We start from the raw sequence: 27,376 nt of genomic DNA, 5'->3' as shown, positions 1-27,376 counted from the left end.
ATTTATTATCAGTTGCTGCCTAAGCTTTCTCCCTTCCATAGACACTCCTCTCCATTTTCTCAGTGCTGTCTTCTGCTGTAGTAATTCCTTTAATTCCCCTCAATCAAAATTACAGCTTTGCCAGGAGAATGGCTCAAAACATGCATTGCCACAGTGAGAACTTAGTGTATTATATTTATTGCATTCATTAATCTGTTTATGTATGACGAGTGCTCCTTTTTATTCTCTATTTTCTCCTGCTACATAACAAGTTCCCATCTCATCTGCATGCTTCCAGTGTCTATCCAGTGTATCCTAAGAAATTCAAAGCAGACAGCCTTACGTAACTCACTTGGTGCAGCCCAAACTCAAAAATTAATGTCAGAATGCAGTGTATTTTCACTAAGTACTTCCCACCAGAAAATACAATATTTCAGCAGTGTGACAGTCTATTATGTTGAAGAACATGAGACATGGTCTAGAAATTATAATCAGGAATATAAGTGGTACAGGACATTTTTCATCTTTAAAGTCCTGAGTTATTTCAGAACCGCTTATTATGACTGTTGACTGTGAATGAGCAAGGCAGTTTTGAGCACAGAACTTACTAGCCCTTGCTCTGCATTATTTGGCAGAGCACAGAGCCTGCGAGTCAGGTACATGGGCAGGTGGAAGCTTTCTGATGAGTGAAGTCAGGTGTACTTTTACTGACTCCCTTTGCTACTCGTAAGAGATCACACGTTTTGCTTCTCTGTCAGCAGCACCTTCTCTAACGTCAGAATTGCTTTCAAACACGCAAGCGCAACAAAAATGCCTGTATGGGACTATTCATAAACTTCCAATATAGCTCAATAATTTTGAAGTAGCTTTAAAATAATAACTTTCGCTGACATGTAGAGTGGGACAAAACAAAGAAGGTCGCATCTTTGAATTTCTAGGGCTATTTTTTTACATCAGCCCTTATTGTGACAGTAAAAAAGTAAGGAGGGACTTGGGACACTTTAACAGCTATGATTTTAAGATGATCTCTCACTAACTCTCTGTTCCAAGTCTCAGTGAAGCACTTTTAACTGTTCTCAGAGGTATATATATTCATTCCATATAACTCGGAGCAGATGTTGAATGTAGTTAGCAGACTAGTTGTGAAACATTGCTCTTCCAGTGTAAAACATTGCTCTTCCTAATAGCTGTTTCATTGTGGTATTATAAGGTGTTGTGCAAAAAGGAAATTGTTTTTATGATCCAGTTGTCCCTGACAACCCTTCCATGGCTGGAGGGAGAGTTAACTTGCTAGTGCAGTGAGTGGATGGTTAGCGCCTGATGGTTTGCAGAAGGGACTGCCTGGAAGACAGATCCACTGTTCTGTTCCTTGCATTACAAATATGCAAGTAACTGCAGCATTGGGAATCTGTCTAGATGCTGTGCATTAATTTCAGAGAATCTGCAACTATAAACAAGTGTGTGTCAGGAAAGAGGTTTCTGTTCATACATTCAAACCTGATGTAAGGGGTAGGTGGAATACAATGTCCATTTGACAAGCGTCTTGTAACCTGCTTGTAGGTCCTGACTTGAATTGTAAAGAGACCAATGTTAGTTGAAAACAAAGATTCTTAAGCAGCTTTCTTTATTGGAAATATATAAAAGGGCCACACACTTCCTGTGTTACACGTCATTGGTAAGGAAAATTTCTCATCAATACTTATTTTTCTGAACTGTGACGATTTCTTTTCAGCTGGATTTGTAACTGAATTCCATTTCCAAGCCATACTGTTTCATTTTGTGATAAAAGTGCTGTCCTAGAAATGGGTTGCTGTTTTCTGATAGGTTTGGGAAATTGATATTTCAATCCAGCATCTGTCTTGGAAGATGTGCAGTGATTTCCCAAGAAATGTACAGCACAAAGATTCATGGCGTCCTTTGATGGTACCTCTTTGTGCTTCTACATTGTAAGGGAATCTTTAGCATTCAGGAACTGTTAACCTAACACAAAGAGCAGATGCTTTTGGGATTCCCTCTCCGAATTAATATCTGGTCCAAGCACCAAACCCCCAATTTTTTTCATGTATATAAACAGTCTTATTGACCCAGGGGAACTGAATGTACAGCTTAGAGATTAGAGCATTGGGTAAATATGATAATGATGTATCCATGGGTAACAGAGAAGACAATAGAAGAAATAGCAGCAATTATAAAGACCTATTCACAAAGTTTTAGAACTTGTAATTCTTGTTTAGAATAAGTAGACTTTCATACAGTCTTGTTCACTGTTGTCCAAAAAACTGGAACAAATACAGACAAATTAGTACAATGAAGTTTCCCTTCTAGTTTATATTGTTTTAATTAGCAGTCTATCAGAGGCAAGCAAATCCAGACTTATTTTCAGAAATTTCAGATTCTCCCTCTCCCTTTGATTAGAAATGTTTGTCAGTTCCCAGTTCATGAAAATCTTACTGGTATATCAGGTTAACAGTGATGCTGTGTGTTCCCTACCTCTCAGCAGCAAGCCCAGTTACTCTGTGTGGGTGACAGGAGAATACCTTTCTCACCCGATCTATTACAGTGTGGTTTTTAGTCCTTGCCATGCAATTTGTAAAGCAAGATGTACTCTGTGCTATGACTTCTTTTCCTCCTAATGCAGTCAAAAAAGAAACTGTCCCATCCACTGTCTTTTCCAATAACTCCTCTCTAAGAAAAATACTGTTTTTCAATCTGTTCTGAGGAAAAGAGGAAAAAAGCTTTCCGTATAGATACTGTGGAGAAAACGAAGCCCCCAAAACTGTTGAATAAATTGAGTTTCTCTGCCTGCACCTTTCAGTGTGATCACGGATGAGGTCATTAGGTCATTTCGATATTATATCACCAGTGTGATACAACCAGTAGGTTAGGTGTTCTGCTTTTTAGAAGAAAACATCAGGTTGCACGATTGTGAGGGGGACGTGTATTATATAGAAGAAGAAACAGGGAAAGATGGGAAAAAAGCTATGCAAACTTTTTAGCCTGTCTTTATTAGCACCAAGGGCTGATACTTCTCATTCCTTGTCTCCCAGCTGGAGTTATGCCTTAGCTTGCCTATGCTATGTTAATGTTTATTTTCTGCTACTTACTAACATCTAACGTAAAACCACCATAAGCTTCAATATTTTTGTTCTTGTTCTTGCTTCTTTTAGCACTTGAGTGGTCGTGTAACAACTTCTGAAGTGGCAGAGGAATACTATAGAAGCTGAGAAAATCACAGCTAAAACAACTGTAATTTTTTAATGCAAGAGAACTGAAAATAGTTTTGACCTTACTGATGACATATGAATATAGAGCTGAAGACAACCCTACTTTGTTGTGCTGACACTTGGGGGTGGTTTGGACTACAAATTCCAAGCTACGTGACCTGAGACTTGGGACCTCCAGAATGATAAACCCATCTATTTTAAAGTAATAGTCTCATACTCTGTTCCTGCTAATATTTAAAACCACCTACACTTTGTTTTCTGTGGCTCAGAGTTACAGCAGCATTTAAAAGTAATTTCTATGATTTTTTTTCTTAGAGGGAAAGAGAGAGGAGCAACTGGTCTTTTTTCAAACTTAAACTCTCTGTTGTATGACTTGATGGTTTTTATTCCTCTTCTATAATAACAACTTTTGTAGTATAAAAATATTACGTGAAATTGAGCTTTCTTAAGTAAAAGAGGTAAGTGTGGAGGGAGGAATTTCTAGCTGCCTAACTCTGGAGATAATTTGGAAGGCACAGGCGTTACAGGGGATATTCATGCTGTCTCATTTGGAAGCTCCGAACAAGTTATTTCATGTTGGCACTTCAGCGGGGATTCCAGATTTGCCTTCTGTGGGCTCCATGCAGGGAGCAAAGGCACACGGTGTCAGCATTCAATTTATCTGTTGACAATTAGAATATCTTCCTAAGTTTCAAAAAACCAAGAGACATTTGTCTTCTCACATCTCTACTGTTGCCATCCCCTGTCCCCCCCATCTCCCAAAGAAACCCACTCTAAAATGTTGTGGTTAGTAAAACTTTAATGTTTGTAGGTGGAGGAGGAGAAAAAATATGGATTATGATCACAAAATCTTGCAGCAGTTTGATTCCCATTCCTCAGATTGCTGCTTTTGAGTTTATTTTGGTAACACTGAAAATTTAAGTCTGACTTTTCTAACCTGTTTCTTATTGAGACTTTTTGCTACCTGAAGTAGTTTTCATCAATAAATACTATTGAGATATCCAGGATTATAAAAGAGGTATTCCTGACTTCATTATTTGCAGAAAATTTTGTTAGGCACTACCTCTCTGATCTTTGTGACCCATACTATCATGGAGAAGATTTGGCATTTATTCACTGTCCAAACCTTGAATATGTACCACCAAAACAGAACAACAGAAACCTTGATATTGCTTCACAGGGATAAGATAATCAAGAATGGTTTGATTTCTAGTTATTTATTTATTTATTTTCCTGGAATTCATTCTCCCCAAGGATATTGCCATGTGAAATAAACCTTGAAGTACGTCTGCCCTACTCTCTATTTTTGTCACGGCTTTGCTATAGGCAGTTTCTTAATGGCACGATGTAACCTTATACCCATAGCAGAATAAACTATAGGTGTAATGCAGAAAGTGCTTACTTCTCCCTGTCTTCTATGAAATGGAAAAAGTTCCATTTTGAAGAATGCAGATTTCTGTAGTGAACTTACATTCATTTGATAATACATAAATGTTCCGAATTCTAAATTTTCCATTGCTTATCTGGAATTATTATTTTATTTTATTATATTATTATGTGCTGAGCTAGAAGCAAAATTTAGAATCAATAAATACTTAATGACACTAAAAAGGATCTTAACTGATGATATTTGGGTTCTCTTTACAGAATCTGGTTCTGCAATTACTGCTTCCTGTATTGGTTTGGGGAACTCTACAACACCTCCACCAGGACAGGCAGGAAAACCAGTGCCAGGATACAATGGTAAGACTTTGCTAAACATGCTTCTAGAAAAGGATATTGCTTATGGTCCTGAGTAAGTGCTCTTTAATTTTCATATACCTCATAGGAAAAGCAAATTACAGTCTTATTAACACATTTTCCTCCTTCCTATAACAGGAAGCTGTTTTTTCTGTGTTGTGGAATGTTATTGTGAATAAGAAATTCAGAGTTATGTTCCAGAAAATTGATCCACTACTCCTATCTTTGCTACATGCAATGTAGAAGTATGTGCTAGCCCTTTCATATAATAAAGGTATGAACCAAATACTGTGCTTTAAGGCTTTATCTTCACTTCTTATTTCCAGCTGGGAGAAATGGTAGGCTATGGACCAACATTAAAAGGATGAGCACTCATTGTCTTGAAGATATTTGCATGCAGAGGGTGCGCTGTTTTGCTGTCACCCACTTCTGTTTTGATGTTGTTTTGCTGCTGTTACTATATTAATTAGAAGAGATTCTTATGCCATTTAGAAGCTAGATTCTGTATTTTTAGATTACACGTGCAACTGTTAATGGGTTTGGGTATTGCTAAAGTTATGTTGTATTTGTGCTGTGGTATAAATAGAAAGTTATGAAATCTACATTTTTTAAACACAGCCAAATTCGTTCCTGTCACAGTATTGCTACAATAAACTGATTTCTTTGCTGTTTTTTTAGAATACAAAGAGTAAAACCAGTATTTAGCTATGATATCAAAGTGCAGTGGCACAAATTGCATTTAAAAGTGATTCAAGATACCATATTCATTTCTAACTCTGCCTTAAATAAAACATTATATTGTGCTTTCCCTTTGATCTACTTGAACTCTTTCCAGGTAATTTCATTGCGTTGTTTTCAAACTGAAGCAAGTCTCACATTTTGAAGACTTAAGTCAGTCCTTCAGTAATTCAGGAGTGAAAATATATCCCCCTTCCCAGAATTTTTGTTCATTGAAATACACTGCTTGCTAGGAGGAGAATGAATGCTAGAATTGCTGCCTTGATAAAATAGTTACAATGAGCTGATTAGATTTTACTTCAGCATAATAAAAATAGGAAAAAATTGGAGAGAAAGCTTTAAAAGCTACATGTGAGTGGGTCTTTTTCATGGTGTTCTGAGCCTAAATTCTCCAAATCTAACCATACTGTTTTCTTACACGTTATTACACCATCTAAAAATATATAAGGAAAAAAAAAAAAAGTGTTTACTGATTATACATGGGTTTTACTTATGCCATGCTTGCTGTTTTTCATAAGCGTCTCCTGTGTTTCCATTCATCCTTTTGATTTCCTATCCCAGTTACTCATTCTAAGTCACCAATTTATAAAACTGGCCTTGTGGACTTCCTTCTATCTAGGTGCTGAGCCGTTGCTTTCAGCAAACTCTTCAGTTACTTTAAAATTACCATGCTCTTTGAAGGAGAGGCTTCAGCCAGAAGTAGTAAACTACGGAAGTTGGCATTCTTTCGACAGATAGGATATGATATTACTCATAAGAGTCTTAGGAGGGTTTTAGTCAGAAGTCTGTCATCTTTTTTTCCCCATTTCTTCTGGGACTTCTTAATACAGAATGTAAGATTATTTGTACTAATTTAGGTCCAGCTGAATGGTGCTCTCTTTTCTTGGGTAGGCTTCAAGAAGCATGTTTTTTAAATCTTTGTCAGCCCAGTCTGTCAAAACTTTTTTTTCATGCTTTACTCATTTCACTTTGTTTAATTCCATTTATCACAAGCCAGGTTGTTATCTGACATTCCTTCCTTTTGCCCACACCTTCAGATGGAATGGGGGGTTGCAGTAGATTTCCCAGATGACTGCATGAAAGATGCTGTTTTAGGTGTTTTTCCTCAGAAACCTCAGTTCCAGGATACGGAGCTTTCACTGAAGGTGATGGGCCAGTGCCATCCAGGGAAAAGGTTTCTGTTGGGATGTCTGGACTCTTGGCTGTACTTGAGCATTACCCTCCTGTGCAGCTTTGGGTAGTTCACTAGTTACTTTAACCCTTTTGCTAGACTAGAATAAGCCTTGTCAGCTGGGGAGCATCTTTGTGGGTCTCCTGAGAGCATTTGAAAACCAGACACACTTATTTACTTCTAATAATATTTCTCACATTAACTGGGTTAGCCTCCAGTGATCTTAGTTATTTCTTACTCATGTTAGCTGCACACTTTTTCTTGTGTTTGTCATATACCTGAAGGGTCCTTTCCTATTAGGAAGTTTAGATTTTCCCGTATGAAGGTGTCTTTTAATATTCAGTTCTATATTTCTCCTTTTTTGACTTTGAGCTGTATCTGCTCCCAAAGCACAAGTATTATTTAAGAATTTTTGTACTTAGGGATGAATGTTAATAAGGTCATGAGATTATCCAGTTTGGGGCTCCCAAATTACTTAGTTCCTTTTGTTGCTTTGTGTATTGCCATTCTGAAGTGTGACGTAAGATTATATCCATGAAGAAAGAGACTGTCCTCCACCTTAAAATACACGACTTGACAGGAGTTCTCTTTCTATGTTACTTTTTTGCAGTGATGATTCTGGATGAAAATAAGGAACCAGTGAAGGCGAGGACTTTAGGAAATATTGTGGTAAAGTAAGCAAACTAAGTATTTTACAGTTAACAGAAGCTTCCTAAATGCGTTGATTGTCTTTTGTCTAAAGTTTATATATATATATAAAAAGCAATAATTGAAGTAGTGAGGATTGAAAAGCATGACTGTCTCTAATATTGATACCAAACTCCAGAACTTTTAAAGTCTGTTAGTGCTGAAAAATTGCAGATGAAATTGTGGCAGTGAATGAGTGTGGATTGCCGGGTTATTTCTTGGAAATACAACAAAGTTTACCATTTCCTTAATTATCGGCCTGTCTACACAGGATTACGCCTTCCTGTTGGGATGTATGAGCAAGATACTGAATCATTCTCTTAACTGTTTTATCTTTCGGTTTAGTGAAAGAGTACAGCAGCAGATTGATGTGCTTTGGTTTACTGATGTGATGCTGCCTCCTCTTTCACTATCTCCTAATCCCAACTCATGCACATTCCTAGAGGGACAATATGTGTTTTCTGATCTCTGTAAAAACAGGAAGGTGTATCTGAGTGTGCTTTGCATGAAACTGTGTTCAGTGTTGGTAGTACTTGGAGAAAATACATAAATACATACAGGAAAAGAGTCCAGGAAAAACAAACAAACAAACAAACAAAAACAGAAAAAGAAAGAAAAAAGACCCTGCTATGCATTATGTAAGTGATTTTAGTACCATTTACCAGACTGCTGTCAAATGAGTTCCCTAAGCTTCAATATTCTTTTTGAAAGTACACTTTTCTTTGCAACTTTTCTTAGATCAAGGAGCCTCTGTTTAGATAACGCTGTGAAGATCAATTACCTTTATCTTGCCTTCTGCCATCTCACTGTTGCCAGAACCTTTCCGTACTTCTCTAAAGCTCGCTTGCCTACTGTTCCCACCAGAATAGATGCCAGCTCTGTATTCTGGATGTTTTCGCAGGCTTTTATGTAAATGGCATTTTCCTCAGACACCTACTTTGTGATTAACACATTATCTGTAGTCTTCTCTTGTTTTCAGTCACAGAAAATACTTCGGTTCTGAACACTTCCTAACTGCCAGCAAATACAAGTCCCCAAAGAAATGCATTCATCCACTTCTTTTGTGGTAAAATTTAGGAGAGCTGTGGTAACTCAGAGTCTTCACTGCTTGCTTAGATGAGTGGATTAGCATTAACCTTCAGTGAACTGAAATTCTATCAGCTGAAGCATTGGGACAGAGGTGGGCTGGCTGGCTGCATAGTGCTGGCTTGGGAGTCCGGCTTGCCAAGCTGTGGAGGTTTTTTTGCTCAGCTGTACCACTGATCTAATGTGACTAGACCGCTGTGGAGATTAAGATAGTATCACATGAAGTTAGTGTACTGTGTGACACAGATGTGTTTTTTCAGGATCAGGTCTATAACCTGCCTAATTTTCAGCATCTTGGGTGAAGCCGCCAGCACCCAGAGGCATGTGTTAAAGCGTACACACGATCTCCCCTGAATCAGCAGACTCAGATTTAGATGTAGTTTTCCTGTGATACATGTAAGAGTGTGAATTCATTCCGTTGCTGAGTATGAATAATTAAAATTGCTCCAGACTGTGGTTTACAGTATCAGTAATCCAGGTGAGACCGGGGGCCATCTTTCAAAGCTCTCACCTCCGTAGTGCCAGATGCCATAATAAAACATTGGCTTGTAATCAATGGAGAGAGAGAAAGGTATTTTGTGAGAAAATTGATCCTAGCTGTCTTAGGATGTTGGCTAGGATGGAATAAATCGCCTTGCAGATGTGCTCACGTCTTTTCAGTGACTGCAGGGGTGACACAGCTACCTTGGGGTAGGTGCTTAACATTACCTACCAAAAGCAAAGTGGAATGAATCCATCCTTAGCAGCTCTGCCAAACAAGGCAAATTATATCTACTAAAAAGGTAATATTGGTAAACACGTGCATACGTTTCTGAGTCATTACTATCTTTAAGTGCCTGTCAGGAGTGGATATTGCTATATTAGAAGATCCTGTTTGAAGTTATGGTCAAACTCTTAATGCCAGAATTTATCTTCCCTAATGTGGCCACACATTTAGGCATTTATCTCAAGGAATTACAAATGTGTTTATATATTGATTTTTGTTGTTGTTGTTTGTTTTGTTTTGTTTTATCTTGCCCAGCATGACTTCTACTGCAGTCAAATAAATTGATAAGGAAAAAAGGGGGGGGTTTGTTATGTTCTGGTTTGTTTTTTTTTGCGTTAGATCACCTAAGAAAGAGTAATGGTGCAGGGATGCTATTATTTTATCATGTCCCTATTTATTGTAATATATAATCTGAAATAAGGAGGAGAGTATGGGAGGAAGAAATTACATTGGATCATTAACATAATCAATATTAAACCAGTTCTGAAGTATGTTAACTACCTTTCTCTTCCAACCTTTTTTCTGACTCAATCTATTGAGGCAATAGGATCTCTTAAAACTCATTCTGTAGCTTAACAAAAAAACCCACAACCAACCCCCAAAAAAACCCCAAGAATAAAAGACAAAGATATTGATGAGCTTTAGGAGGCCAATTGTGAATTTTTTAACACTTGCAGCATTTGAATCCTTAGACTGTTCACAGAAGTTGTTTTTAAGATATTATGGTCACAGTGTCTTAACATTTTTGTTCCATTTTGTTCCATTCTGGTAAGTGACAATTTGCTGCAGTGCTTGCTTGTTTTTTGATCATAAAAATCTGTGGCAGTTAGGTTAAGGTATGATATTTTCTATCTTCTGCTTCTTTCAGCTAAGCAGTTATTTAGCTGTAAAACTTCTTTCATGTTTTGATTAGGGCTAGTTTTCATAAAGCACTCCTGCAAAGAAGCCTTTCCTCTCTTCAGCAGAATTCTACATGTAGAAAACCCTTGAAAATAGTGGGGATGATCCTTGTTACTAGCAGTATTTGTCAGCCCAGGGACATGTCTCCATGCAGCTAGAAGAAAATGGGAGAATCAGGATAGTTTTGACAATTACTCTGTCATATGCTCAGCAGGAAAATATGGTGTACCATTTTAGAAAAAGACACAGGTGTTTGCTTTATCTGCAGCATACATGAGTTGAGAAATATTCTTCAGCATTTCGTGGAGAGGTCAGTGGTATTGTAAGCAGCGTGTGGCCAGCTGCGCAAAAGTAGTGTGCTGCTGCTCTTGGTAATTTTTATCCCAGTCTAACTCCTGGTAAAGAGTGTTGGGGGCTGCTTGAGGCCCGGAGTGCTCATAAGTATAGTATTTAAAATATCTATTCTTACAATACAATTTTAAACTTTAATTTTATCCTGCAGGATTCAAAATACTTTAGAAGGGTAATTCTTACATCTAATCACTCCATCTTCCTGCACCAAGTATGTTCTTTTCTTTTCTCATCTGACAACTGATACCTGTTTTTTTCCCATGTAGCGATCATTAATGCCCTTTGGAAAGATTTTTTGCTGACAGGAACTCTCATACAGACTAATTTACTTGGACAATACAGCAATGTTTTTGACTTCACAAGTCTTTCAGGATAAAGCAATGAAAAGCAGTGTCACAACATTTATGATGAAAGGGCAAGGGAAAATTAAGATGACTGCAGCTCATGAGGATGGGCTTGTATGAATTTTTTCTAAATTCACTTTTTTATTTTTTTGAGCTAGAATCTTTGGACATAAGATTCTGAAGATTTATTATGAAGTGAAAATGGTAGCAGCAATGACTCCCATTTCTATTAGCAAGACCAATCTGATTTACTGACATCCTTCTGCCAGCGTTGGTCTGACTTGCCTGTAATTAATACACACTTGAAAAAATGTATGTGTGTATCTGTAATCATGATTAACCATGAGAATTTTCTAAGCTGTCTGTTCTCATAAAGAAAGTTAGTGAAGAGAAATCAAATTTAAATTCCAGAGCAGTGGGAAACTCAGTTTTGCTCTTGTACATTATAAAGCTCACAAACCAATTACGTATATTTTATGAAGCAGTTGCCAGGCCTGTCTCATTAGCAAGCATTATTCTTTATAGTTACCCACAACAGCAAGAGGACTACATTTGCCTTGCACTTATTCTATCCAGAGAGTAATGCCTGCCAGTAAATTTCCCGCTGGATTCTAGTTACGCTTCTTCTAGTGTTTGTTTAGTTAATTTTGTGCCATAATAATGAAGGTTTATGGGGTAAGTATTTACAAATTTGTTTTACTGATCTCCACTGCACTGAAACACATAAATATTTCAGTTCTATGTTCAGAAAGAGGTGAGACAATGTAATTACATCGTACAGCGATTCTGAAATGCTTTGATTGCATTGGTTAAATTGCATTTAAGAGTAGTGACTATGTGAGAGGCTCTGCAGACCATTAATGTTGTGGGGATTTTTCATGAATTTGGGATTAGTGGAGGAAGAGGAAGGAAAATTATAATGTTCTATCAATAGTTAAAATGATTCAAATGATGATCCACCCCACTATATAGAGTAAACTAATTCAGAACTTCATGTACAGTGCTGTGAGAGTGTGAAGTATTGAAGAATAATTTTTACTAATTAGATTTTATAAAAAAAAGGTCATGATAAATTTACAGCTTTCTATAATTTTAAAGTTAGCTGAATAGAAATGTGACGGGACTTTTGAAGCAAATACCACAAAGTTGATATCCTTTAGTGGAAGAGGTGTTGTTTGGAAGTAAGCAATCCATTCACAGTTTCGCTATTTGTGCTACTGTGTTCAGTCTTTATACATTATTTAGGGACCAAATAGATGTTCAATAAAAAGCCTACTCATTTACTGTTTCTTAGAATGCATTAAAAAAAAAAAAATCAGGATCTGTGTGGAAGTCTGAAGCAATCTGAAGTCAGGAATGTAATCATTAAGGTGCACAATAGAAACACTAACCAAAAGAGCTTAAAGAGAAGAAAAAAGAAAGAAAAAGATGTAATCTTTGGTAGCACACTGTAGTACCTCAATGTCCCATTAGAGAAAATACAAAAAAATCTTGTACGACTTGACAGGTCAATATATGGGTATTCTAACTTGGGCTATGCACTTGAGAGAGGTCACAAGGGCTCGTTTGTGCTCCTCCCCTTCCCAGGGAGAAAAGGAGGCCAGGAGGCGGTGGCAGTCGTTTTAGGTAGTGAAAGCTCTGTCTGGAGCCAAGAGAAGGATACATGGCCTTAGTTCAGAAGAAAGACAGATAGAAGCTACCTGAGATGCCAAAATAGCTGTTGAAGATCTTACTGTTACAAGTGTCTCAGTAATGAATGTTGCCAATTTTTCTCGTTTTGTAAGTGTGTGACGCTACTGCTGGTCTGTGCTTCTAAATGAATATGTTCTTTTATCATTAAATTAGATCCAATGATAAGAGCCAATACTCAATATTTTGAAACTTCCTTCTATGAATGTAAAAATTCAATTACTTAGACACTCTAAGAACGGTCTTTCTCATATGTGATTGTTCTAGAGGGTTGGAAGAGGAGCTGTATCTCCATCGCTTGAATTGCTTTTATTTTTTGTCATTTTAATGGTGTGCTTTATCGTTTTGTAAGTGATTTTTTAATGTTTTCTTATTACTTTTAAAAATATAAAATAAACAAATAAAAAAATTGCATAAGAAAGCAGAAAATTAGAGGCAACCCAGCAGAGTACATGTTGCAGACCTGTCTGAGTGGCTGCCCTCAAGGAAGATGGCTGGATTGAGAAAAGTGCTGCTTGTAGAAGCATGTAAAGAAACTGTGTCATCCAGCACAGACGACTTGCAATACGTTCTTGTAAGTGAAGGTCATACACCTAGGATCAGTGAAAATTTTCTAGTTTTATAAGATGAAGGACTGTACCCTAGAAAGCAGTGACCTTCAAAGGAGCTTTTTATGTTACAGTGGATAAACCTGTGAATACACTTAGATTTTTGAATGAAATGTAGCTAGCTGCTAGTGTAACTAAGCAGGCAATATGATCCCTTGTTATTCAGTAGGGAAACTGAAAAGAAGCTATTATCTGTGGATATGATGTTAGTAAAACTACTAATGCATTATGTTCAGTTTTTATGTCTCTATTTCAAAAGGCTGTTGAGAAGCTGGCTGGGTGTTGAAGAAGATACAAGTACTGGGAAGCTTGGCTTAAAGAAATTTCTGGTTTAACTTGTGGTATGTAGTTTATGCAAGATCAGTTAAGTGATGCCTTTATCAAGGTCAGGAAATACCCACAGGAGAAAGACCTCTCTGAGAGACTGCTGTTTAATCTAGCATAAAGAGATTGGAAGCTGAAGATAGATCTATTCAGATGAGAAGTAAACCACATCAGTTTAACAGTGAAAGCATTAAACCATTGGAGCAAATTCTTGGGAACGTGGTGGTTTTCTTAGACACTTCTCAGTCAAACTCAGATATCTATCTTAAAGATACACTGTCATTTAGCCAAAAGTTACAGGCTGGAGACATGATGTAGTAGATGACATCCTTTAAGCTGTGTTATAGGGGAGGTCAGATTAGATGATCATGATGAATCTGTGTAAAAGATTTCTCTCCTTGCCAGCCGCCCACGTGTTTTTTTTATCAACTTTGTCAAGTTGATTAAAAACCTTTGCATGTGAAACAATGAGTAGGATTTTCAATGTGGGAGCAGTTGGGCCAAAGACAGGTTTTCTAACAAATCTCTGAGTCAGTACATGTGAGTAGCATTTGAACTTTCTGTACTTTTAACCTTTTCCAGGCACTTTCACTAGTTTTTGATGCTTTCTCTCTTCCCCACTAATCTATAGTGTTTGGGTTTGGTTTTTTCCTGCAAAATCCACACTGAAACCAACTACTTTTGTGACCTCTTTCAGCTAATTAAAGGAGTATTTCATAAAGACTCGTGAATGTTCGAGATGCTCTCTCTTCTCTTGCCCCTTTCTCCACCCTTTTTTCAGTGCTATTGTTCCTCATATCTGAAAAACCTTCTAGATTCCAGATGGCTTTCAAATGTGCAATCAAAAATTTTAAGAGTTATGTTTATGCACAGCACTACATAAATGCTGAGTAATAATATATCTGCCAGTCAAGATGATTTAGCTCCATTCACAAGCCCAAACTCATTTAACAATGGCTTATACTTGCTTTGACTGGCTGTAATGAACAGCCTGTGAGTACCATTGTCTACCATAAAATAAAAGGATGTATTTTCTGAAACTCTTCAAGGTGGCATCTCTAATAGTTTTTTGACTTTCATATGTACTTTCAGAAATCTGCTTTTCTCTGTAAATTATATTTTGAGTGCTGTGCCTATAATTGCTTTGTTCCATCAACAGGGAATCTTACATCATTTTGATGAGTGGTGTCCTGAAAGGATGTGACACAGTCAGATTTTCTTGGGCGAAGCTAAAGGTGGGCTGTTCTGTGTAAGGTCAGCCACCATTGTATGAAAAATGTATGAAACTATAAAACAATGCTTAAAAGCCAGAGAGTGATTGTCATTTAAAATTCTCTAGGAGAAAACAGTTACTGTGAAAGCAGTTCAGAGCTTTTCTGTGATGCTGCCAAGCTCACCTAATCTGTCTTAGTTTCTCCACTTCATAATGAAATTGCCTTCTTATCTTTGTAAAGCGTAACCAGAGTGGATCTTTGTAAAATGAACCCATATAATTTACATCATTAATTTAAACAGTTTACCTAGTTTTCCCAATGCTGTTCTAAATTTATTCAACCTTGAAATGAGAAATGAGCCTGGATCTGTATTCCTGTAGTTGTGCAATTGTCACCTTAATTTCACTGGAGTAAATGGAGAATAGCATCATTTGTATTGCTGTTGCTGTACTGCTTAAAAATTGTCCTGAGTGAGATCAAAAGTCAGACTTATATATCTCGTTTTTAGATACTTTTCTCAAGTTCAGGTGCTTTGATTCAGGTCAGTGTAGGTTTTTGGCTTGAACCTCGACTTGGGTTTGAAACTGTGCCTATTCATTGCTAGTTATATATATGGGATGAGATGACTGTAGTTAGCCTGATGAAAAAAGCCCCAGCCCCTCCATCCAAATGGTGGGAGCAGGGATTATATTTTTGGTAATGTAATAGCTATATTATAGCTGGTAACACATTTGTGTTTTAGAAGAAGCTGGTGTGCTTGTCTTGAATTTGTATTTGTTAAAGCTCTTGACTGTCCTCTCCAGAAGGAAGAGGCAATGATGATAGAGAAGATGCTGCCAAAATTATGATCATATGAAAAATTCAAGCGTGAACATCGTAAGGGAGGACTTGTCTTTAAACTGATAGCAGGGGCAAAGGCTCGACATTGGCTGGTTTGTGGCTTGGTGTGCAGGATGAGAGACAAGTTAACAGATAGCTGGGGAAATACAGTAAATACCTCCCAAAGGGAAACCAAGCAAAGCAACTTCTTTGTATATTGTAGAAATGATGAAGAAGGAACCTACCTCCTTCTGTCTTGGTCTTCTGTGCTTCTGTCGCTTGTGACAGGAAAGCAGGGCCTGTCTAGGGCAGTCATTCTTACCGCATGCATAGCTGGCTTTTTTTGGGTCAATATATCCTCTTAAAAATAACCCCAAAATGCTTTGAGTGCAACTCAGTGTTTGGACAAAGAGGCAACAGTTTTTAAATGAACTTTTGTAGGTGTGTGTTATGTTTCCTAGGGAGAACAGACCCAAACCCAACATGTAAAAATGCTACTTTTTATGGAGGGGTTGAGGAAAGGAAGAGATGTTGGTTTTCAGGTTGCTGTTATTTTCTGACCATCTGATTTTCTCACTTCTGGCGCTTTCACAGAAATATGATCCATAATTATGACTATCATGGAAGAATTGTATGTGCCTACTGCTCTGGAATGTTTTTTCCTGAAAGATGGACACATGGGAGACAGCATTCAGTTTTTGCTTAGTAGATTGAATGGAGTCCTAACTGCTGGTGATCTTTTACAGAAAGCCGTGGAGGCACAATGGAGGCACATTTTCATATTCTGTCTGTATTGTGCTACGCTTTGTGCTACAGAGATACCTGCAGTAGCCAGCAGTTTAACAGTGTGATTTCCATAGAGTCACAAAATATGCACTATGTACGTACTTATCATTGCAATTTGCTTTAAAGAAAACAAAAACAAACAACCACAAGAAAAAACAAAGAAACAAAAAAAAACACCTAGCCCCCCCATCCAAATGGTGGGAACGGGGATTGTGTTTTTGGTGATATGTTGCATACTTCTGTGTTTAGATTGCTCAACAGTTATGGTTACAGAAAGGAAAATGTTTTTCTGATTTCAGCAATAAGATTGCTGGAATTACTGCAAAGTACTGAATAGCATTGTGGAGAAATTATTAAGGACTTTATCAATACGGATTTTCTTTTTTCTCTCATCACAAGGGTGTTTCAGACTGTTAAATAAATTTAAAGTGCAAAATTTGCAATGACTGAGGCTGTTATGAATTGCTATGCTATTAGCAACCAGGCAACAACCATAGTAACTACCGTTCTCTCGTGGTTTTTCTTGAATCTAAACAAGAGATTTTTCTTTGAAACTCATACATACACAAGCACCAGGATCAATATATTGTTTTTCTAATCTGTTTTTTTTTTCAAGGCAAATACTCTATAGGTCATGTCTGTATATCACAAGGATGCTTACTAAGCTTGAAGGCTTAAAATAGGCTTCCAGAATTCCCTCCAGATGGGCAGAAGCCAACCTGCCCTCCTGAAGCCTGGGTGACTCCTTAGGAAGTGTCTTGGCATTTCTTAACTTAACTATACTTCCAGGGAATGTGATTTATAGGATGTGTTGAGCCAGAACACTCAAGAGAAAGTAGCAATATTTATAGCAGTATATTCTTTATGGTAATTGAGCTCAATTAATCTGAAAAAAAAAAGGGATTGTGAAAAATCATGGATTTGAATCATTATTAGATGATGAAGCCTTTTCAATGTAGCTTGTACTATTTATACCATAATTAGGTTAAAAATATAATGTGTATATACATAAAAGATACTTATTTTTGTAAATGTAATGTTAGAAATAGGCATGTAACTGCGCGTGAAGTGCCTGTTCTTGAGACCTGAACATTGTAGGAGACTTATAATGGTTTCAGTGTTGCTACGCTACAGAGGGGTGTTTCACTGCTAGAGATGTTGCCTTTTGGTGTCATAGGAACACTATCGGAGTTGAAAACAAAATACCTCTGGCTAAAAATTTGCTGGTTAGGAATTCAGGCATATGCTAGTAAAATCTGTATGAAGCATTTATGATTTTACCTGTATAAATATGCTTGCTTGCATTTTCTCTCTCTGTTACTAGGGTTAAGCCTCATAAAACTTGTGTTGATATGTCTGAATATGGATCTCTTGCACAGTTCAAGTGAGCTGTCTTTAACCCTATCACAGCTTTGAAGGAAAAAAAACCCACTTCTTTGTTACCTGAGACTTCTGTAGCTTCTCTTCTTCCAGCAGATATGTATGTGAAATATCCCATATTTTGTTGTGCCAGCATCCTTGTCTGAAGAATGGCTCTGTAGTATGCATTGAAATCTCAACTAATAAAGCAATTCAAAAACTTCACTTCTTAAAAAAGAAAAGAGAAAAAGTCCAGTTATTTTAGAAAGTTCTAAAAGTGACTTTTATCAGTATACTTTCAAAGAAAATACTATATTTATGGTACAGTATATAGTGTTTACTAGACCAACCTTTATTTTACTGAACAACAGAGATGCTTATGTTAATATAAAAGGTATGGTCTGGGGACAGTTCAGAGATATATGCATATATAGTACAGTAAATATATAGTCTTTTTGATCTGTTATCAGCATATTATTAAACAGAGCTAGTTTCTGATTGCATAGCCAGTGATAATTATCTGAATATAAAGTATGATTTGAAAGCACGAGTTGAACTCACTACTGTATTTCTAATTACCTCACTCTGCTCTTTTTAATTTAAGGTTGCCTTTGCCTCCTGGAGCATTCTCAGGCCTCTGGGAAAATCAGGAAACATTCCAGAAGTTATATTTTCAAAAATTTCCAGTAAGAATTACAAAATGAATTATATACAATTTTCATTATCCTGCAGAACTTAATGATGGTAGAATTAAACTGTATAACATACGAAATTATCACATATTATTTTAATGGGAGATCTTCAATATATGCATTACAGAATTGAAAACATTACAAGGTAAAACTTTCTTCACACACACTAAGCTTTTGGGCATGGTTGTGCTTTTTTTTTTTTAAGATCTGAAACAGTTGAAGTAAACCTCAAGCTCCTGAACATAACATTTGGTTTGTTTCATTTGATCTAATAAAAGATATAAGCTTCTCAACCTTAGACTAGCATAGCTTCAAATATACTACTGCTGTTGACACGCAGGCATTCTGAGTCCAAAATATATATGCATTGCCCGCTGTGCATGCAAATACATTGGAGGCTCCTTACTGAATTATTTATGTTTCCTTGTCGGATGAATTACCCAAGGACTGGCTTCTTCCTTTCTTTATAGAAATAGATAGATTGGTCCTATGTGAATATCAAAAATGGAAGGTTTGGTTCAATAAAAGCAAATGAGTGAATTGATCAGGCGAATTATTTTCTGTGTGCACTTGCATCACAATGGTGATGATGTACATTTGGATCCAGCAAATGGGAATATCTTTAGGGGTAATTTGACAACTGTCATCATGTTGTAACAATTCCATTCTCCTTTTGTAGATTCAGGCAACATCCTTCTACAAGCTGTCAGCAGTCAAAGAAAGCAGAGAGGGGGGAAAAATCCAGGCTTATGTATTGTCTTCTGTCTTAACAAAGACTACAAAACCTTTTCTGCTAAGGGAGCTACACAGAATATCATGACATAAGCATCGTGAAAAATATTAGAGCATTAAATTTCTCAAGCACCAAAAATGTATTTCATTTGATACAATGAGTTTTGTTTGTTGATTTCATGGGAAATGGATGGATGTTCTTAGTACTATTTCTGAGTTTATTTTTGGTTGTGTTGTTTCTAGGGATATTATGACACTATGGATGCAGGTTATATGGATGAAGATGGCTACTTATATGTCCTGTCTCGAGCTGATGATGTGATCAATGTTGCTGGGCACAGAATTTCAGCAGGTGCGATTGAAGAGGTGAGCATTGCCTGACAGTAAAATAGAAGAATGAAAAATGAATAAAGAAAGCTGAGACTGAAAATCTCACAAAATCTCTCATTTTCTTTCTGCTTTTTTTTGATTGCATTTGCAGTGGTACTTTTAACAAAAAAAATTCATTGTTTCAGGTCCTTCCTATTAAGGTGCTTTCTAGGACCATAATAAATTTAGTCAACAATAAGCAGTTTGTACCATGAGATTAATAAAACAGGCATGTTTTATGGATGTTGAGATAAGGGGTATTATGGTACCACGGGAAGCATTCCTATAAGCTCTTGATAACATATTTATTTGGGAATCCATTAAGATAATGTAGGGTCAGTGTGCCAAGTAGTTTCACTAGCTTCTTAGGAGTAGAAACTTGTCTTATTCCTAAAATACAGTTTTTAGGTCTTGTAGGCTCACATTCAGTGCTTTTTCTTGATTTGAACAGTTTCCTTCACAATTTCTTGAGAGCTGTTTTGTCTCTTATTGTATGAGCGGTGCTAAATGAACAATGAACATTTCTCTAAAAAAACCCCTGCTGTTAAATTGAAAGTCATTAATATAATACCCATGCAACTCAAAAAGTTGCAAATAGAGCAGTTCATAATAGTATCTGAATTTCTTATCATTGTTCAGTCACCTCTCTGGAACCGCTGTGATTGATTGCCAGTTACAAATTTCCCTGATGACATATCAATTGCTTATTCAGGGAGTATAGGAAAAGGTGTGCTGGGCATGTACAAGGGAAAAATACACTTTTAGGAACTCTGAATTTAACTGTTCACTGAATCACAAACTAATCTGTTAGGCATTTTTTGCTCTATAATGTCTACTAGTCTAGTGACAACTTTTTTTTAAAGGCTAGAAAACTTGAAGGAGAACAGAAGAAATTCTGACTACACAGAAGTGAACAAATTCAGATAAACATGGCCAATCCCTCGAGGATCGGTCAGCCAGTCGCTGCCCTGACGTGGGCCGATGAAGCCATAAAGGTGTCTCTCATTCTGCTTGAACTTCGTTCCTTTTGAAGTCAGCTTTTTGTGTTGCTTTACCAAAGCGCAGCAGGGACTCTCATCCCCAGCCCTTGCTGCTCTACTGCTCAAGGGCTGAGCTGCGCATTGTTTCTTCGCTTCAGGCTGAATCTGAAGCTCGTTTAACAAATGATGAACTGAATCGCCTCCTCGGCTGTTTTACCTTTGTATCTGTCCTCCTGAGCTCAGTGTCTCTGTTTTTCTCCCTGCTAGTTAGGTCTTTCCCCTAGAAACAAAAAATGTTTCAGCACTTCAAAATTCTAGAAGTTTTTCTATTCACCTTTTGAACAAAGCTAAAAAAAACCAAGAGTGTTGTTAATGCATGCACAGCAAATTGCTAGTTAATGGGAAAGCATTAACAAGGCCACAATTAGCTCTTCAGTAAGATCAGTAAATACAGAATTAGAGATTCATTGAATCGCCATCTAATTAAGTGACAGTCACCTTGTTGAGCAAGTATATTACCTGCATTTACATTACAGATGCATTACAAGCTTAACAAGTTTTTCCTTAGTGCTTTGATGAAGAATTTCAGCTTCATTATGTTCCAAACAATTAGTCTCATTGGCACTCTGCAGTGCAGTAGGTGTTTGTGTTCACCTTGCCAATCAGTGAACGTTAGCCATTTTAGTAACCTCCGCCTGTGTTGATGCATCCATCTTCTTTGTCTGTACATCTGTGGTGGCCCTGCTTGCCTTGACTCTTTCTGAAAAAGCCTAAATCAAATCTTGTCTATCTGAGGCAACAGACTTGAAATCAAGGAATTTAGCATGAGAAATCCCTTTCCTGATGGTGGAGTTTCCATCTGCTGCATTACATGTCCATCCTTGTGCCCAGTGATCATTCCAGGAATGCCATTTCACTTTCTGGAGATTTTTTATTTTTTTTTTTACTTTTAAACAATTTTAAAATGTCTAGTGCGAATTTTGTTGTTCATGTTTTACAAAGTTTGATCATTTTTAAATTGGTATTTACACTTTCAGTCATTTGAAATTAGCTGTCCTAAAGTCAAAGGCATGTTGATAGGATTTTGGGTGGATTAGTGAAGAAAAATATTACAGTGACTGCAGTATTCGAGCTCAACATAAGACTTTTATGAACAAGTGACAGACTGAATGGCAGAAACAAGCTATTACGAAACAAGCTGGCAACACTTAAATCTCCACCGTAGGTGTCCTGTTGATGCCTGATAGGTAATTATGATATTGATGGTAGTGTCAGTTTACTGCAGACCTTCTTCCTATGCTTTTGTGGAAAGCACAGTTCCTCTGGTTGTAGACCTTACTTTTCCAGAATTCATTGCACTTTCTTTTTTTTTTTTTTTTTTTTTTTTTCCCCTGTGGCAATCAAGTTGCTGCGGTCAGGGTCAAGAAGTCAGAGGAGAAAAAAAGTGGGTATTTATGGCAGGAAATGGAATGCATTATTGAGGCTCTGGACTAGACGTGACAGAAGCTCATAGGTGTATGTGATGCATTGAAATACCTTGGAGATTTGGAGTTGCGTAAAATCCATTCCTGTATGATTTGTCAGTCCAGATATAGTGTCTTCTGGACAAAGCAGACTGCATCTGAATTCAAATGTGCTTGTGCATATTTAGCTTAAGTGTTTTTGCAGCAGGTTCTCTGCCCATCTAGTTCTGGGATGAGCCAACCAGAACAAACTTCCAGGCTGTTGCACTTGCTGTTGCAGATACGGCTGGTGCACATCCTGTTTCATTAGTGTGAAAAATCTACAGTTTGAAAAAGTGTGGGTAAGTGGTCATGCTTTTGCATTTTGATAGAGCATGCTTCTAATATTAAGCTAAGCATTTCCCACGTGCTTTTTTTGTAGCATGAGACATTTCTGGGATCATAGTTTGTGACGTGAGGGTAGCTTCTGTCAAACAAAGTATGCAAGAAACACTTTGTGCGGATTTTGCTAAAAACTACTTGATGTGTGGTGTAGTGACCATGGCAGAGGGAGCCAGTTTCTCCTTCCTGGTTTGACTACAAATATTAATGATGGTGAAATCTGCATTTATAGTGGGTTATGGGAGACCCTTTGAATTGTTCCTTCCACCGTCGGTTTCACAACCAGGTCACACAAGAGCCTCCCTTTTGTGAATTGGAACAGCAGTAATTCAGCTTTTCCTTCCTTCAGATTTTTTCCTGTCTTCTCTGTACCTTTTCTGTCTTATTCCTCATGCTTATGGTGTTGTGTGAGTAGCCAATGCAAATGTGATGTTCCTACTTGAAAAAAAAGCCTTTATTCTTAAAGCTACTTTTAGTTAGTCTTCCTTCCACTCATCACACTGCCTTTGATTTTGACAACACAGTATGTGACTATCTGTTATTGGCAAGCATATAGTCCTTGTATGCACAAATAATTTAATATACACAGTCACATTATGTCACCTCTGTGTGGCCGTTGTGTACAGTCACATTAGGTCCTCTTTGTGGCTGAGTACTGAGGACATGTTGAAAGCTCTGTTGCAGCAAGATTCCCCAAGGGACACTGACAACTACATGAAAAGAGCCAGTTGCTTTGGAAGAGGATTCACAACTACCGATATCTTAAGTCCAGCTTTTTCCCAAACTAAATGATACACTTCTCAATATGTATGAGACATTTTGGTGACTTCCCAGGAAGTGAGAACCTCAACTAGATAGTTGGAAAGAAAAAAGAATCTCTCACTTTTTTTCCTAAAAGAGAGTTTGAGATGATGCTAGTTCTACTGTTCATCACTTGTATAATTGTGTAAATGTGTACTAGGGAGGAGGGGGGTCTGATTTAGTTCCCTTTTTTGTCTGAGGAGGTTGAGACCTAATGTTTTCGAGAGAGTGAACTAAACTGGGCTGGCTGCAAGCTGAGGTTGGGCTTCTATTTGGCTTTGATTGAAACTATGCCTTTGTGCAGCAAAGAATGAAAAAGATAGGAGCCACAGAGAATAAACCAACATGACTGTAGACCTGTAGCAGAAGGGCTTGTATGGTTTTGGTCCTTACTCCACACACTTAACTCCATGTTATTCATAATGTTAGACTAATGTTATTTTTTCTGGCAAAGATCTCATTAACAAAACCAGAGATGTGATAGTCTCCCAAAGCTGTAGGGAAATCACTTTGCTTTGTTCTATATTTGTATATTGTGCTGCCATAGTTTTTATTTCTTATGTTTCTTCAAAAACTACAACTAAGTGTGTGAAAGGATACACAAGTGCATATGCAACATGTGTTATTGGAACACTGAGGTGTTCTGACTAAATAGTTTTTGCTGTCAAAATGTAAGAAATAAGTCTATTTTTTATATCCATGCATATGGAATATTTTCACTGAAATGTTAGGTTATTAATTCAGTTCTGTTTTGTTTTCTGTCCCTCAGTGTGTTCTCTTCCATCACGCTGTGGCAGACTGCGCTGTTGTGGGGCAGGAGGACCCTTTGAAAGGGCACGTTCCGTTTGCGCTGTGTGTACTGAGAGAAGGTGAGAGCTCGCGGCTATTGGTGTTACTGAGACTCGCAAAGGTCCCAGAAAGGATAAAGGATACTTCTTCATGAACTTCTTCACTAGGTATAAAGACAGAAGAGGAGAAGATTTTGGAAGAGATTGTTGAGCGGGTTAGAACTAACATTGGTCCAGTAGCAGCTTTCCAGAAGGGGGTGTTTGTGAAACAGCTACCAAAAACACGCTCTGGAAAGATACCACGTTCAGCTCTTTCTGCGCTTGTCAGTGGGAAGCCCTATAAGGTAAGCTGGAGGTGTATGTTTTAATGAATTAGGCACACATGCACATCCAAAGATGCATGGTTTCGAATCTCTAGAAACCTTGGTTTCGAATCTCTAGACCCTGCTGCAACTGGTCCATGACTTCAGGTAGTACGCTGTATTTTATGTCTACTGTAGCTTACCCAAAAGCATTTCATGTTCTAGAGCTTTCCAGATACGTTTTACTTGATTGCTTTTGAAGGCTAGATATAGAAGATTTTCTGAATAAAATTCCGTTGTACTGTTGAAGGACAGCAATCTACTATCACATGCCTCTGTATGTTCTTCCTTTTCAGATAACACCGACCATTGAAGATGCTAGTGTGTTTAAACACATTGAAGAAGTGCTAAAGAAAAAGTAAATGGGATAACGTGTTGGTAACAAACACGTCAGTTACTGAAATATACCAAGACACTTTCTGCTAGGAAATACCACATTTTAAACCTAGTAATAATTTGGGACTCAGTTTTTTTACTTTAGAAATGTTACCGTGTTCTTTACCATATTGTCAAAGCCAATGAAGCATACTCAACTCTCTGCACATTGTTATTATATGACGGATATTAAGGTTACTAAGACTTGCAAGTAGAATTCATACATTTCTATAGCCTTAAAGGGAAGGAGCCACTGGATTATCTATTTTATATGATGTCATGTAACCCTACATTTCAGTACATTATTGTATAATGTGACCACCAATCCGAGTTTGGAGGAAAAACTGTTTACAAAACGTTAAGTCATGAACTGAGGACAGCAATAAAAAGGAATTCTAATGTGAGCATTCTTGCAGGCATAATTGTCCTCACTTGTGAATTATAAGTCTTGGTCTTTTAAATTTTTATAAATTTTAAAATTTGTTTTCTTGATTCCACTAAGTTTTTTTCAAGATTTGCCCATAGCAATACTGAATAAAACCTGTGTATTTTAAATAAAGGCAGGTATTTACACTTTGCATTTTCTGATAATTCTGTTGTTGTGGTTTGTATCACTTATGATAAGAATAAACAGAATGTGCTTTTGCTGACATAATTAGGCCTTTTGGGCTCACTGAGATATACATAACCAAGAATTTTAGCAAATACAGATTCTGGGCAGCCCATTCTTGACTTTAAAGGCCATTTCAAAATACTTCCAGGATTCTCAGCAAGCCAGGGGATGGAGGATACACTTTCTACATGCATTACTTTTCAAGCTGCAGGTTTTTAATTGAATAATAAATGTAAAAATCCTTTTTTTAAAAATACGCATTCACAGAAAAGTTGAAAAGCAGAGAAATTGCTCAAACTCAGCAATGCTTTCCAGAGGAAGAAACGGTAAGCAATACACAAATTCAGGTGATGCTGGTATGAAAAAGAGATTCTATGCTTAGGTTAAGCTATGGTAGAAGTTAAGTCTAGACATATTTTGCTAAGGCCATGTGTCCTCAAAAGAGTCCAGAAATACCATTCTCTCCTGTTGCATAGAGGTAAGGATGATAGCCCTGTTAAGTGATAAAATAAACCAGCAGATTGATGTAGGAGCTAAAAGGTGATAGATGGATGATGCTAATTAACAAGAGCGTTACGTGATGTTGCCTTGTGCCTGTGACCTTTTTGCAGAGTCATTGAACTCTACCGGTTACTTAGAAAATAAATGAAATGTGAATGTGATTTTTCACTGGGGAGTGCATGCAGCTGAGCCAACCGTGTCGAGCCAGGTCATACAGTCATATGAAACAGCCTAGTGTGAGTTCTTCTGGGTGGATTATTCAAGTGCCAAGGCTTAAATAGGAGGCTAAATAATGGAATGACTTCCAGAGACTTCTGAGTATTTTTCAGTTTCCTAATGCTATAATTTAGCAACCTGTGCTGAGCAGCTACAGAGCAAGAGCGAGATCTCAGGAGTTGTCACTGGTGTTTTGGTTTTTTTTTTAAATCGGGGAGAAACTACAAGGGTCTTATCACCAAGAAACTGTGGCACATTCACAAGGCGCATTCACATTACTGTTTTCTACAATGAAAGCCAAGATGTAAAGTGTTGTATGTTTTCTCTCATTATCCCAGCTGCAGCCTTGATGTTGTAATTGCAGAAGCAGGGGAGGGGAACTAATTAGTGAGAGCACAAGTCCTCTAGTAAAGATATTACAATAGGATGTAGAAGAGAAATAATTTCCTAGATCTTCTTGTATGGTTTTCCCAATGACGTCGCATGTTCCTCCACCAGTTTCTGCATCTGTAAGGAAAGGCTCCCTGTCTACTTCTGGGTTCTTTTTTTAAGCAAGAGAGAATATCAGACTTTTTAAAAAATAAATCAACCCCAACATTATTAATGGATATTTAAGCACTTGGCTTTCTGATGGGCTATTTGCTCATATTAATAGTGACAGGAAACAATTGTCTGTCCTCTGAACTGTTTGTGAAGAGCTTGAATAGTAAGCATTCTTATAGTGTTTCCACGACAAAAATGTTTGTAATAACTTCTGCTTTCTGAGGAAGCCCGAGTTTTGGTTGGTTTGTTGTTGTTTTTTTTTTTTTATTATTTTTTTTATTTTATTTTTTTTTTCAGTTTTGGTAGGAATCATTTAAGATCCAGACTGGGATAAAAGAGGGGGGGAGGAGGTCAGAGTGGTCAGATGTACTCACCCTGCTGCTATGGAGGATTCCAGAAATGTCAAAAGTCTCATTCATCAGCATTCAGAAAACCTTGACAGAAAGCCACCTTATTGCAGCAGTACAGGATGGAAAAGCAGTTGTTTCATGAGCATTGCTTTTGTTTTCCAGAGGAGCCTTTTGCTGAGGAACTGGGATTGCAGAATGCTTTGTCTACAGCTTTAGCTTTGTGCAGAGCTGGAGAAAGGGAGGAGGAGTTGACATTCCTGTGCGTGGCTCTGGTGCTGCCCAGCAGCCTGGTTACACCACCTGGGAAGAACAAGCCCATATAACAAGCGGTAGGAGACCACTGATTTTCTTAATTCTGTTCTTAGAGAGAGGAAGCATGTGGGTAGATTTGAATGGTCAGGGAGTTAATGAAACTTGGCTGGAAG

At 37.4% G+C, this 27,376-nt stretch overlaps 1 protein-coding gene across 1 annotated transcript in view; it reads left to right on the top strand.

The window, feature by feature from the left end:
- The window catches only part of ACSS3 (acyl-CoA synthetase short-chain family member 3), a 92,259-nt gene extending 66,940 nt beyond the window's left edge, over positions 1 to 25,319 (top strand). The window contains exons 10-16 of the mRNA XM_014963222.1: positions 4,851 to 4,946; positions 7,463 to 7,526; positions 18,390 to 18,471; positions 19,453 to 19,575; positions 23,973 to 24,072; positions 24,160 to 24,335; positions 24,650 to 25,319. Of these exons, the coding sequence (XP_014818708.1) occupies positions 4,851 to 4,946; positions 7,463 to 7,526; positions 18,390 to 18,471; positions 19,453 to 19,575; positions 23,973 to 24,072; positions 24,160 to 24,335; positions 24,650 to 24,715 (707 nt within the window). The 3' untranslated portion in view covers positions 24,716 to 25,319. The remainder of the gene's footprint in view (positions 1 to 4,850; positions 4,947 to 7,462; positions 7,527 to 18,389; positions 18,472 to 19,452; positions 19,576 to 23,972; positions 24,073 to 24,159; positions 24,336 to 24,649) is intronic.
- The last annotated feature ends 2,057 nt before the right edge of the window (positions 25,320 to 27,376 follow it).

This window comes from Calidris pugnax, unplaced genomic scaffold, assembly GCF_001431845.1.
Source record: "Calidris pugnax isolate Ruff unplaced genomic scaffold, ASM143184v1 scaffold44, whole genome shotgun sequence".
Classification (NCBI taxonomy): domain Eukaryota; kingdom Metazoa; phylum Chordata; class Aves; order Charadriiformes; family Scolopacidae; genus Calidris; species Calidris pugnax.
Note: the sequence above shows the minus strand (reverse complement) of the source record. Positions and strands in the feature narration are given on the sequence as shown.